At 39.6% G+C, this 14,429-nt stretch overlaps 1 protein-coding gene across 1 annotated transcript in view; it reads left to right on the forward strand.

The window, feature by feature from the left end:
* LPP (LIM domain containing preferred translocation partner in lipoma) overlaps positions 1–14,429 on the forward strand; it is a 677,526-nt gene that overhangs the window by 511,531 nt on the left and 151,566 nt on the right. The window contains exon 10 of the mRNA XM_047099816.1: positions 4,821–4,947. Within this exon, the coding sequence (XP_046955772.1) occupies positions 4,821–4,947 (127 nt within the window). The remainder of the gene's footprint in view (positions 1–4,820; positions 4,948–14,429) is intronic.

Raw genomic sequence — 14,429 nt, forward strand, 5'->3', positions numbered from 1 at the left:
ATATTCTATTACCCAAGCACAATGCTGGGAGCTGCTTATCAAAAGATGAATTGCGCATCTTAGGATGCACTGCGTTCTGAGTGCTACTGAGAAAGAGAAATTGAAGTGAGAGAAACCCTAAAGTAATTACAGGACCTGAACTTCAAAGAAAGCCCTGGGTGTCTTCCTTGGTGTGACAGACACATGGACACTAAGGGGTCTGTGTTTTTACCAATAAGTATTCTTCATGCATGTTAAATTTTGTGCACTGTTTGGGGATGGAGGCCAGGGGCGGAGCGGGGACGAAATTCTGTGGCCAAATAACGTTCACAAGCACTGGGAGAGATGTCGTCTTGGGGTCCTTCCTCATACGAAATACCAGGAATCCAAGGTTAGCATGATAGGGGATTAGAATGTAAAAGAAAAGGAAAGTGACTTTCCAAATGTGGTACTTCAGAAACTGTATTGCAGAGCTAGTAGGGAGTAATTGGAGAATGAAAGGAATGACATATTTTTCTTAAAATCTATGAAGTCCTGACAAGGGGAGTACTTGGAAATAACCTCTCCTGGTAACGTAAGGGCTAAGGGTAGAATCTGAATTGCTGGCAGAGGACAAACCTGGCCTTCCCGCTGCCACTGTTTATGTTAAAAGGCAAAAGCATGTATATTAGGGCCACACAATGCTAAAGTGTGTCCCTTCCCTCAGGGTCTACCCTAAGACTGGGAGCAGGAATTATCAGGTTTTCCTTAATGGTTGTTGATTTAAGATAAAACAGCCAACGCCATTGACGTTACAGGTAATATTTCAGACATTTCTCCACTTTCTCCATGGGAAGCGATGTTTGGTTGGAAAAAATGCCTGTCTTTTGGAGTCAGATGACACCCTCTTTGGGGCTCAAGTTTTCCCCTTATTGCAAGTCTGGAAAACATGATGTAGGTCAGCTTCCCATCCATGCCTTCAATTCTGTCACCTGAACTGGGATTATCCCCTCCCTCAGAGGCAGGTTGAAGGTCCAGAGAGAGTCCCTTTGTGACCATGGTTTGAAAGTAGGTAAGCTGTCTATAGCATGACATGCAAAAGCTCTCTGATTTCAATCCTCTTAGCAACTGCGAGATAACCTGGACAGGCCCATTCTATAGAAGGGAATCTGAAGTCATCCAGGGTTCACAAGCTCACCTGAGGACCCCAAGCCAGTGCCTGAGTTAAACCTCTGTCTCTAGCCATAACGTCACCACCTCGCAAGTCCCTTCACTCTCCGGCCACACGTATTTTAGGATAAGCTCCCCACCTCCTTCCAGTCTCATGGCTCTCCCGTCCTCCCTGTACTCCAGAGAGAACTTTCTAATCTGATTAGCTCACCTCGCTGCTGAAAATCCCTACTGCGGTTTCTGTTGCCTGGACATTCCTACCTGAGGGTCTGTAGATATGTTTCCCGTGGCTTGTGAGCTTCCTGAGATTATAAGTAAATTCAGTGTGCGTTTTTATGGATGTCAGTCTCTCTCTGCCAAAAGGGAGCTCAGCTCATCAGGTTTTCAGAGTTGTCTGTGGTCTCACACAGGGCCTAGAGCCCTTGGCCCCTAGGGAGGCCCTCAGCATCCGGTACGGCATGGTAGTCATTAGCTGGCCCTTCCTTTCTTTCACCTCTTCAGTCTTAAACACAGAACCACTTGCCTTTTTTCCCACTCACACCCAACTGCGTCCCACCTTTGGCCTTTTGCTCCTCTCAGGGCCCCCATCTGACCTGGGTTGGAAGCCTGTTCCAGGGCTTTGCTAGTATCTGACATATCTTTGTCGCTTGAATTCCTTGCATTTAAAAAGTTGTACTTCATGGATTGCAGAAGTAGAATTACATATTGTAAAAGAAACACAAACTTAGAAATTGAAAGGTCCCCGGGATTCCAAACCCAGAGATAAATCCCCTTTAACACTTGAGTGTATGTCCTTTCAGACTTTTTTTCCAACCTATATATAGAACGGTACGTAGGGGCACCTGGGTGGCTCAGTCAGTTGAGCGACCGACTTTGGCTCAGGTCATGATCTCCCAGTTTGTGAGTTCGGGCCCCGCATCGGGCTCTGTGCTGACAGCACGGAGCCTGGAGCCTGCTTTGGAATCTGTGCCTCCCCATCTCTCCGCCCCTCTCCTGCTCATGCTCTGTCTCTCTCTCTCAATAATAAATAAATGTTAAAAAAATTTAAAAAATAAAAATAAAAAAAGAACAGTACATAATTAAACTGTACTTACTTTACAAAAATGGAGCCATCATTTACACTTCCTGTCCTATAACTAGATCTTTTCCTTTGATCGCATGGCCATGTCACCTTTTCATACCTTGCAGATAGATTTGTAATGTACCCTTTTAAAAGCTTTTCACATTCCATTGTATGTATCTATTATTGTGCATTTAAGTGACCTCTTACCCGTGGATGAATAGTTACATTGTTACTTCAGGTTCCTCCTTTTTTTTCAAATATGGTTCCTGTGACTGGCCTTGGTCATATAACTTTATGATTATTTCTGCAAAATTTTCCTAGAAGTGATAACATCTGTGCCATTTAAAGTTTAATATCACTAGCAAATCGTTCCTCCAATGTTCAAATGCTATTTGCACTTTAGAGGAGACCTTAAATTTAACATTTAATGTTTATTGAATAAATGAGTCTAGGATGGGCTCTTGTCCTGGGTTTATCATAACTAGCCCTGCCCTGATCTTTTTGGGTGTTAAATTTCCTTATCTCACAATGAATAAAAGATTCCAGCATGCAGCTCTATTTTTTTTGTCTCTGTCACCGGCCACATACCGTGGTTTATTCACTGTTGTCCGTTCTCCATCCAGATTGTGTCCAACAATGAAATAAAATCCCAATGTAAAATTAGTAACCAACATAAACAAAAATTGAGGGCCTTTTAAAGGCTTTCTGCATGTCCATACTCACAACCTCCTGTACATTTCAAATACCTAAAAAATGAAAAATATAGAGAAAGGTCCAAATAGATGCCAAGTAACAACTTGACATATGCTTAGATGGCGTTTTATGCCTCAGACATCACACAAATAATCAACATGTATCTTGGAGTGGTTGAAATACATGTTGGTAGTAAATATGAAACATTTGTACAGATATTTGTGCTTTGTAGGATTTTCACATCTAGGAACTCATTTAGTATAGGGAGGAGAACAAGTGAATGAATATGCAGCTATAAGTTTTGTTGAAGTGATTCTTGTAAACTGTTCATGAAAGGAGAAATTCTTGATAACAACTTAAGGATGCATAAACAGAGAGGGAGACAAACCATAAGAGACTCCTAAATACAGACAACAAACTGAGGGTTTCTGGAGGGGAGGCGGGGCGGGGGGGATGAGCTATATGGGTAATGGGCATTAACGAGGGCACTTGTTGGGATGAGCACTGGGTGTTATATGTAAGTGATGAATCCCTGAATTCTACTCCTCAAACCAATACTACACTATATGTTAACTAACTTGGATTTAAATTAAAAATTAAAAACATAAAAGTAAGAAGAATTTACATTATCAGTCCCAGCTTTCTCCATTAGTCGTCATGGCCATCATTATTTCTTAACTTTTTAAAAAAATGTGTATTTATTTATTTTTGAGAGAGAGAGAGCATGCACACAAGCAGGGGAGGGGCAGAGAGAGAGGGAGACAGAGAATCCGAAGCAGGCTCTGGGCCCTGAGCTGTCAGCGCAGAGCCCCACACGGGGCTTGAACTCACTAACTGTGAGATCATGAGCTGAGCCGAAGTTGGATGCTAACCCAACTGAGCCACCCAGGTGTCCCATTTCTTAACTTTTTATAAGTTTTTCTGTTATAAGCACATTGATTGAAGATGCTGGGGTGTGATACCGGAAATGGTCAAAGTTATAATATACGCAAAGGAAAACAGAATTATACATTATACATTCCCTTTTATTTACATCATGCAAAGCTACTTTACATCTGGCATCTGGCCTTTCTTTTTTCTCTACATACTTTGGATTCTTGGTCAAACATCTCAGGTAATCTTTCCCCTGACACTTGACTCCCTGACAGCGCTATAATTCTGGCTCACTCACCTATTTAAACACCAACCCAGTATCAGTGCTTTTGATTTACCTCCCCCATTTGGTATGTGGCTGTTTGTAGTACTAGGGGGAAAAGCTACTCAACCACCTTAACCAGAACACAAGGCCATTCACTTTCTGCCCCCCTGTACCCCATCAGATCCATCCCATCTCCTATCTCAAGCTTTGTACAAGCTGCAGAAATACACAACTGCCAGGAGCTCCTTAAACCAGTTAGCCTTTTCTCACCTGAATATAAGAACCACTGCCTATAAGTTTCCTGCCTTTTAGCTGAATAAGTCCTAGTCTGCACCCGCCTCTTCTCTGGAATACTTCCTTTCAGGATACATGAGAGGTCCCTTATGTACCCTGATTGTGCAGTTCCTATAGTTGCTTTATCTTTAATTATTAATGTGCCTGTACCTCTCATTTGACTGTAAACTCCATAAGGGGGGAAGCTCAATTTATTCATCTTGTTTTTATAAATATACAACTGCTCCATAGTGACTGCTTAGCAATTACTGAATGCAATAGATTCCTACTGTTGTAAACATGGTTTTCTAAAGCCCGGTAGATGACTCATCTCACTAAGACAGGTGAATACTGACAATGATGTGTCCAAGATCAGACACCGAAGAATGTTAAAACTGATTCTAAAACCCAGATCTCTTAGTAGCCATGTCCAGTACCTTCTCCTGTACAATGCAAACGCTACTTGATTGCTTTGATTGTCTAGATTGCATTTAAAGAACTAACTGTGTGTTTTCTGCCTTTCAGACTGGACAAACAGGATCCATGGGGCCTCCAGCTGTTCCCCCTTCATTCCGCCCTGAAGATGAGCTCGAACACCTAACCAAGAAGATGCTGTATGATATGGAAAATCCACCTGCTGATGAATACTTTGGTGAGTGGGGTTGAGAGCTGGCTTCTGAAGTGAATGCCTTGTTCGGTTTTTCTTAATTGATAATGAGGAGTATCAGCATCTCCACTGGCAAACGATTTGGGTCTAGATGCATTGGAGTTCGAATGCACATGCACAAAATGGAAGGTTCTGGAAATTGCTTTGTGAGACTGCCATAAATGTGATATCTGTTCAGCTCATACTAAAAGCACAAGGGTATTGTACAGTTTCTTGGAATACAAATTTGATTTTAAAACTAATTTTTGACAGTTTGTAAGCTTCTCTACATTAGCCAGAAATAGGATTTCTGTATGTGTTCAGGCTCCTCACTGGTCTAAATATTTATATACGTGCAGGGACATCTGGGTGACTCAGTCGATTGAGTGTCAGACTCTTGATTTCGGCTCAAGCGACGATCTCACGGTTGGTGAGATCGAGCCCCATGTTGGGCTTTGAGCTGACATTGTGGAACATGCTTGGGATTCTCTCTCTCCCTCTCTCTTCACCCCCCTTTTCTCTCTCAAAATAAATAAATAAACATTTTAAATAAATAAGGACATAAATATTTATATACAAAATATGGAATTGGATAGTGTCTAAATTCTGTACTCTCAATTCTTTCCCTCTGAAAGTTTAGGAAAAGATGTCCCACTGTATTTTTTTCAAACTTCTCCCCTCTCCAAATCTGTGAATAATTATGAATGGTTATTTCATCCAGTCCATTAGTGTAATGTGAATTTATGAACTAAATGCCAATTAAGAGGTGTTATGAATACATAACCTGTACTCAGGGAGGTTGTAATTATTCAGGAGAGATAAGAAAAACACATAAGTAATGACTAATCTTGGTAGAAAACCATAAGAGGCATAAGAGAGACTTATGTTAAATATTATAAAATTTAAAATCTCTACTTCTCAGGAACATCAGGAATGCCTTCTAAGGGAATCGGTGGCACCTGAACCTGGCCCTTTTAAAGCAGTGCCTCCCAAACTTTCTGTGATGAAAACTGTTTCTTTCTCCATCTGTTGGAGACCAGTATTTGTATAGAGCACAGTTAAAATTAATCACTAAGAAAATGAAATAAAACAATACAAAATGGAAGGCCAAGTTTTACCATTATGAGATCTACCAGGGATGTATTACTCTATTAAAGTGTTATATTATTTTCTAAATACTCCCTGTTTTTGTACTTGTTCCATTGCAGGGCGATAAACATTTCTTAAACACCCATCCATGGACCACAGTTTGAGTAGTGTCGTTTTTGGGACACGTGGAGAGAGGATATTACATTGAGGGGAGAGCAGCAGCAGAGGCACAGAGGTGGAAACATTACACAGGGCTTTTATTTTTTCTGACATTTACTATTTTCGTGTCTCCCCCTTGCTTCCTATTTGGGAATATGTACTATTCGGTGAACTGAGGGCCCTGATCCAAAGCCACACCATAGATGGAATGGGTTAGGATATGAAAAATATAGCACTGATTTATATATAGGGTATAGGTCAATAGGGGGAATAATTAATTCTGGTTCTGGTCTTTTCTGTGCCCTTGACTAGCTAAGCAGCATTGAAATGTGCTCCATCTGCTTAAGCCCCATTTCCCACCTTGGTAAATCAAGAGTGTGCAGCAAATGATTTCTAGAATTTCTATCAACACTAGTAGTTCCTATAGAAACAGCACTAATCCAAAGAAATACAACAAAACTAAAAGATGAACATAACTTGATAGGACAAATGCATGGAGAATAGTTATTTTAAAAGAGTCTCTAGTTATATTAAAATATACCAAGAGTGCATCATACTCTTGTTCTTGATATGGGGAAAAGTTTTATATTGGAATCTAAGGTAAACTTTTTAAAAGATCATGTTAAAAGCAAAAAATAAGGTTACCATATTAAGGTATATTAAAAATAAAAAGCAACTAACATAACATGTATATATGCCTCAAATATCATAGCAACTAAATACATACCAATAAGGAAAATTGAACATAGATGGTATTTGTGCTTATGAATATGTATTAAGATCTCTGCGAAATAGACATAAGTTAAATATTATCTTTGCATTTAAGAACTGCCCTAGTTACTAGTGTGGACAGCTTGAACAACTCTCTTATGCTCACTCAGTCTTTGTTTTTGTTTTGCTTTATCTATAATATGGAAATAATTGCTAGCTCATACTGTTATTGTGAGTATTGAGTGAAATATTTATAGAAAGCACTTAGCCAAGTTCTTGGCATGTAGAATGTCCTCAATAATCAAAGTTATCCCATGCTTTATTTAAGAAAATAAAATATGCCCATTAAAAATCCATTAATAATACCTGATTTAAATTTAAGTTCCTACCAAAAATAGAACATGTGTCACCAATTGGTAAATAATCATTGCCAAATAAGGATTATGAAGCATGAGAGAGAATGTGGAATAATGATTAACTTTTATTGAGTGCTTACAATATGGTGTCACTATTTTATGTACTTTATAAGAATTAACTCATTTTATCCATATAGAAAATATATAACCCTGTAAATGCTATGATTATTTCCAGATTAGGAAATTGAACCACCAAAATGTTAAGTAATCTTCCCAATATTGACAGCTAATAAATTGCAGGACTGGATTAGATTCCAGACTCTACTCTTTTTTTTTTTTTCCTTCTAAAAACTTTTCCCCCAGCTTTCCTAAGATTGACCAAAAAAACAAAACAAAACAAAACAAAACACCCAAAAAACAAACAACAACAACAACAAAAACAATTGCACATAACCAGGATCTACAACTTGGTGGGTTTGGACATATGTATACATTTGCCTTGCCATCAACACAATCCCACTAATAAACATATACATTACCTCCAAAAGTTTAAGCTGGATAATTAGGAATGGTTTTATGGAGATCAGCTTTGGATAGACAGAAAATAGAAGAAGGATATTCTCTCCTAAGTAGATAAAATGAACAAAATACAAGTTGAGGTCAGGATTATTTAAGGAAAATTTACTTTAGGTAGAAAACATCCACCAAGTGCCTATTACATGCAGACTACTCTGCTAACTGTTGGAGACATAAAGAGATAGGCAGACATTGATCTTACCTTTGAAGGTGCCTTTAGTCTAATAGAGAATATATACAGGGTTATAGTGTTTAATTCTAACACAAGACTGAAAGTGACAAGTGACTGAATCAAAGTTGAGCCAAAGTTCTTTGAGAATTCAGAAGAAAAAGGAGAATGGACATCCCCAAGCAGGAATGAAAGCATGTTTATAAAATGGTTAGCATTAAAGTTACGTCTTTAAAATTATGCTAATAGAGATTTGGAAGAGGGATTACAGTAGAGAAGCGATGTCATTTCCGATGAGGGAAATTTTAACATAATATAGAAGAAAATCATTAGAGTGAATCACCAATGTGGAAAGGAACAAAAATTAGGATATAAGGTTGGAGAAGAAGGCAGGAGTCCTCAATGGATGGCAGATTTAATTTAAAAACCTATTAAATATTCAGGGCAAGTTTAGAGAAACTTGAATATGAGGTTATATATTAGATAATACATCAACATTCATTTCTTATGTGTGGTAGTGGCATTGTGGTTATACAGAACAGTGTCCCAATCTTTAGGGGCAACATGTTGAAGTATTTAGAGTGAAGTGTCATGATATATGCAACTTACTTTGAAACAGTCTAGATAGATGATAGATAGGTTAATAAATCTACACATATATATAGATACAGATACAGAAACAGATACAGACACAGACACAGACACAGACACAGACACAGACATAGACATAGATATAGATATTGTGGGGAGGGCAAAGTCACTTTACATTAAAACAACTAGAGATGCCATTACCGCACAGCTACACAGGACATCCTTCTTCCCCCCAAAGGTATTGAAGCTTCACAAATGAATTATGTTAAGACTCCTTCCTTGGGTGGGAGAAATAGTTACATTCCTCTGCCTTCTAAACTTGAGTATTTTAATGAATTTTTAAAAAAATGTTTGCTTGTTTGTTTGTTTGGGGAGAGAGAGAGAATGAGAGCTGGGGAGGAGCAGACAGAGAAGGAGAGAGAGAATCCCAAGAAGCTCTAACCTCGGCATGGAGCCTGACTCGGGGCTCAATGCCATGACCCTGGGATAATGACCTGAGCCAAAATCAAGAGTCGGATGTTTAACTGACTGAGCCCTCCAGGTGCCCGAATGAATTTGAGCTGCCTTCTCTTGTGTACGTTTCCTTCCTTTCTACTGGACACATACTTTCCTACTGCTGAAGAGATGATAGTCATTAGAATGGTGATGACAGAAGCTGATATCTGTCGAAAGCTCTATTCACAGTCACAGTCTGACTGACAGGTCTGGTGACAATGTCTTCATTTTTATAGGGGAGGACACAGAGATTAGAAAAGCTGAATGAGTTGTTCAAGGTTTCGTAGTTAATAAGTTTCAGGATTTGGACTTTTTCTTGTCCTCTCAAGTCCGTGCTGATTCATCACCATTACAGAAAGGCATATGTTGTTCCTGCAGGTTGTCAATAGTTGGCTATCCTGCCTCTTGTCATCCTTTCCCTCCCCAAGTCATGATCTTCAAGTGAGAGACTATCTTTGCCCAGGGCCATTAGTTGTATAGTCAGAACTTCAATGTCACTGGCAATATATTTTAACTGTGTATAACTCCTGAATTAACTGATGTGACACTAAGCATGGGCTTTTTGCCATGGTTCAGATACCTACTTTAAGACTACACACCTAATACCTCCCCACCAACCATGTTAGCTGACTAGCCCTTCCGTTGACCATGAGGGGAGGAAAACTGCTGATAACTACAGTACATCTCAACTGACTTTTCTTAAGTCAGACCTTGATAAAATATTACAAGCAGGTGCACTTCTCTAAGCTACTCCTCAGCTGGGCATTTTTTTTAATGGTTCTCCTAAAAAGATGTCAGTTTTAGTGTTTCCATGCACTCCCTCTTCCATCTACTTCAAAAAAACAGGGATTGTTTCATTCCAGTATTAGGTAAATGCCACAAGGAATGGACCATAGCCCATCAGATGGGTGAATCCATATCTTTAAAGAGAAGACAAAACTCTCTCATGCTCTGAGCATTTTCCATCTACTTAGGCTTATATAATTGGACTCTAGAAGATGCCCAAGTGTCTTTTCTCCCAATGGAGTCCTTGAGAGGGCCTCAAAACACTACCCTGTAGGGAAAAGAGAGGAAACACACCAGAAAATTGGAGGTAGAAGAAAATTCTGATCTGATTCAGTAACCAGGCAGTGGGTCTTTGGCCCAAATCGTTTGCAGCAAGGCTTGCATCTTAGAGCAACCCGTTTCCCTGGGCAACTAGGAAAGCATGTTTTTACTAGGGGAGATTCTCAGTTCCAGGGATACATGTACAGAAAGAACAAGAGGTGATGAACTATGAATTATTATAAGTTAGAGAAAACTGCAGAACTTAAAATGAGAGGCAGAATTTTAAATTTAGCTATTAAAAAGAACGGGGAGAAAGGCAACACTGCCAGAATATTAGGGAGTTTACAGGGCTAGTTGCCATCATTGGAGCTTTTATTTTTCAGACAGTTTTGAGGAGGAAATGGAATGGAAAGTTGAGTTTGTCTGTAGATATTTTTGCCACATCTTTTGAATTTATCCAAGAGTTTTCCATGTTGGTTGACACACCCCAAGCCTGTAAGTTTTGCACTTTCATTCATATTGAAAGAGAAAGTATGTTTGTGGAGGAGAGGTTCCACATTGTGATCCCTGTGTTCATGGCACAATTGTCCCCCAAATAATGGTGTTCTGGCTGCACAGACCCTGAGACCCAAGACAACATTACTGGAATGTAGTATCTCTGGAAATGAGAACTGTGATATATCTGAGGATAGAATGAAAATATCTACCAGCTTATTTTTAAACACAAAGCTGTAATTATCTTGGCATTGCTTACATAGTGTTGTCTTATTCCTTTAAAAAAAAAAGTGAAGTGTGTGAGTCTCAAAATTGTCTAGTGAGCTATTTGAAGAATCCCTATGCCTTCAGAACAGCACTAGGTAAATTCTCTTCACAGAACTTGGCATTTGTCTAAGGATTTTTGTTTGTTTGTTTCTCTCTGAGTATTGTTATTGAGGTATATTGGGAAATTTTACATAAAGACAGTTCTGAGGGAACTAGGAGAGTTGGGCAGAAGCGGAAGGTAAGCAGCAGTGGGGACCTAGCATGTGGTAAGCCTCAAGACAAGAAAGGCATGGGTGGGCCTGTGCTATAATTACTTTATTAATAAAACTAACTCACCATACTTGGTGCTGTGTATCTTCTCAGTGGAGAGCAATATGGAGGTCCAACGAATGTTTGTGAGTAGAAAGAGAGAACCCCAATCAATGAGGATGTTAGTCCATTCCTCTTCTGTGCTAGTAAGACCTCTTGATAAGTGAGCATGTCTAGGGGATTTGGACTATGATGCCTAGGAAACTGCAAACCACTATTTGAGATACTGTTGAAGGTGTGGAGAAAAGAAAACCTGGAGCCCGAGTGCTGCTGGAAGACTCCCACGTGGAAAAGAATTAAACTTAATATCCATGCTTCCAAAGTTAGCAACAGAGCAAGGCAAGTGAGGGGAAGCTGGCACATTCCCATGTAGTATAATGAATTAACTGTTTGAGCAGACAGAAACCAGTTCTTGGAAGAGTCTAGGCCCACACCCAGTAACTCCTTGTCGGGGAAGCGGTGATCGGTATCCCAGCATCTCATGGACAATGAGATTGCATTTGGAAAGTACTATCCTGCTCTGATGATTCAGTGACTTGGGTGTCTAAACTGGCCTAGGAATCAGCCTCTTCCATCCACTGTCTTGTTCTACCCCCAGATTATCATTACTGCTATCTATATACCGCTTGTAAAACATTTCCTACTTGTTATATCATTTGAGCTAAACAGCAGCCCTGCGAATCAGACAGTATTTCCCCCCGTTTGGCACATGAAGACACACAGGATCTGAGTAATTAAGGGACTCCCCACTCTCCAGGGCCACCACCCGCCCCTACAAGTCAGAGATCCCATAACATAGATCCCCTACGTGGCGCAATTGCAGTGAGGCCCAGGCCTACTACTCTAGAACCTGTTCTTTTTCTACCCCATCACACTCTTTGCACCCTGTTGCCAGATCGGTCATAAACCTGGAGGTAGACCAGTCACCAGGTTCTGTGCTTTAGCTTTTCTGTCAGTACAAGGAACAACGTGTCTGCTCTGAAATGCACTTAGAGGGTCTCAGCTGAGAGGTGCTGAGTAATTTGTTTTTCTTTGTTTTTATGATTTTGTGTCAACAATGTAATGTCCAAGGTATTCTGTCAACTATAAACTGGGAAATGACTCCAGGTGCACAGTTGCCTTTAGTACAGGTGGAGCCTGAGGCCTTTAGGATCTTATTTTCGCACACACACAAAAAATGACCTAATTAATTAAAAACCCCAAAAACCACAATGAGAGAAAAATTAGAAAATGCGCAGCTTAGAGAAAAGGTTATATTGATTTAGGAAAAAAAATGGATTTCTTGGTTTTGCTTCTCTCCAGCTCTTTGTTTAAGGTATCTGTGGGTCATGGGAATAGAATGTTTTCTAGTTAATGAGACATATTAGATATATTTCCTTTTGTGGTAGTGATTTCTGGTAAAATGTTTGCTTGGGGCAATATATGTTTACAGCACTAAATAAATAATCCTCAGCATTGTATGTGTTCCATCTTAGCACACGTTAATTTTTAATTAATTTGGCTATCGAGTGTATTTTTAAGCATTGATTTGGAACCTGGGCTTATAGTATCATAAAGAAGAATTTAAACTTAGAAACTTTGAGAAACTCTCCAGAATCGTGTTTCGTTTTCCAGAAAACTGAAGTCCAGATGACTCATTCAAGGTCATACAGCTGGAAGTGTTTTAAAACTCTATGGCCAAAAATTCCTTTCTGAATAAAGAATAGAAAGTAGTCTCGTCTGCTGGGAAAAGGAATGGCAGGGTTATTCAGAAAAGTGAGGAAGTAGGTTTGCCTGCTGTTTTTATGAACCCACTCCTGGATACACCTTATTCAAACTTGAGTGAAGAATGGATTGTCCTTAAAAATAATACAGTCAGTAACTTGTTAGGGCCTGTGTGTGTATACTGTCCTGAGTTCCTTGATTTTTAAATACAAAATAGCTGAAGAGATCCCCAAAACCCTTTTTTTCATTTTCATCAGATTACTTATTTGTAATATTTCTTGTCTACTTTCCCTACTAGAATGTAAATCTCATTGAAGGCAATAATTTTTTAGTTCACTGCTGTGTCCCCATCTTTGATTCTAGAACTAGGCCTGACTGATAGGAGATGTTTAATATTTGTTTAATTAATCAACATATAAATGAAAATTGTGAGGAAACAAATGCGTATTCCCTGTGGCAAGACATGGTATACAGTAAACTATGGAGGGATAATATTTCATTCATTTAATAGATATTTGTCTAGCGCCTTCTAGAATCATAAAAGGTTAGAGCTGGAGAGAATCAGAGACTGTGTGAGGAAAACTCCCTCATTTTTAGAGATGATGAAGTGAGTGAGTTTTCTAAGTTGCAAACTAGTTAGTGATAGAGCCATGGATTATAATTCAGACTTTCTCATTATTTCTTTAAAATTTATTTATTTGGAAGCACCTGGGTGGCTCAGTTAAGCATCCGACTCTTGATTTTGACTCAGGTCATGATCTCACACTTTGTGAGTTTGAGCTGCACATCAGGCTCCATGCTGACAGTGTGGAGCCTACTTGGGATCCTCTCTCCCTCTCTCTCCCCCTCCTCCACTCACTCACTTTTTCTCTCTACCTCTCTCTCTGAAAATAAATAAAAAGTAAACTTAGGAAAGAAAAGTTTTCAAAAGGGGGGTTCCTGGGTGGCTCAGTCAGTTAAGAATCCAACTCCCTATCTCAGCTCAGGTCATGATCTCGTGGTTTTTGACTTCAAGCCCTGCATCGAGTTCTCTGCTGACAGTGCAGAACCTGCTTGAGATTCTGTCTCTCCCTCTCTCTGCCCATTCCCCACTTGCTCTCCCCTCTCTCTCTCTCCCCCTTTACTTATTTTGAGAGAGAGAGAGAGAGAGCGAGAGAGTAAACTCCATGCTGTCAGCCCAGAGCCCAAAGTGGTGCTCCATCTCACAAACCATGAGATCATGACCTGAGCCAAAATCAAGAGTCAGACACTTAACTGACTAAGTCACCCCAGGGCCCTCATTCTTTCTCTTTAATCACTTTAAGGCATGGAGAATGTGTGGAGCAAGGTACAGTTGCTACATTCCTTGAACTTCAGTAGAAACTAGATTGACACCTTTGGACTTGATCTCTTTTACATGTGTTTTCTCTGAAAATTAAGGATTGAAATTGGTTACTTGATAGGTTACATAGTTGAGATGTTTTAAGTTCTAGATCATATTTCCTCCCATTTCCCTCATTTCCCACTGTGGGGTTTATAGT

The sequence above is a fragment of the Lynx rufus genome, unplaced genomic scaffold (assembly GCF_022079265.1).
Source record: "Lynx rufus isolate CCGP_SWC_20201006 ecotype Redwood Valley unplaced genomic scaffold, mLynRuf1.p SCAF_5, whole genome shotgun sequence".
In the NCBI taxonomy this organism is placed as follows: Eukaryota; Metazoa; Chordata; class Mammalia; order Carnivora; family Felidae; genus Lynx; species Lynx rufus.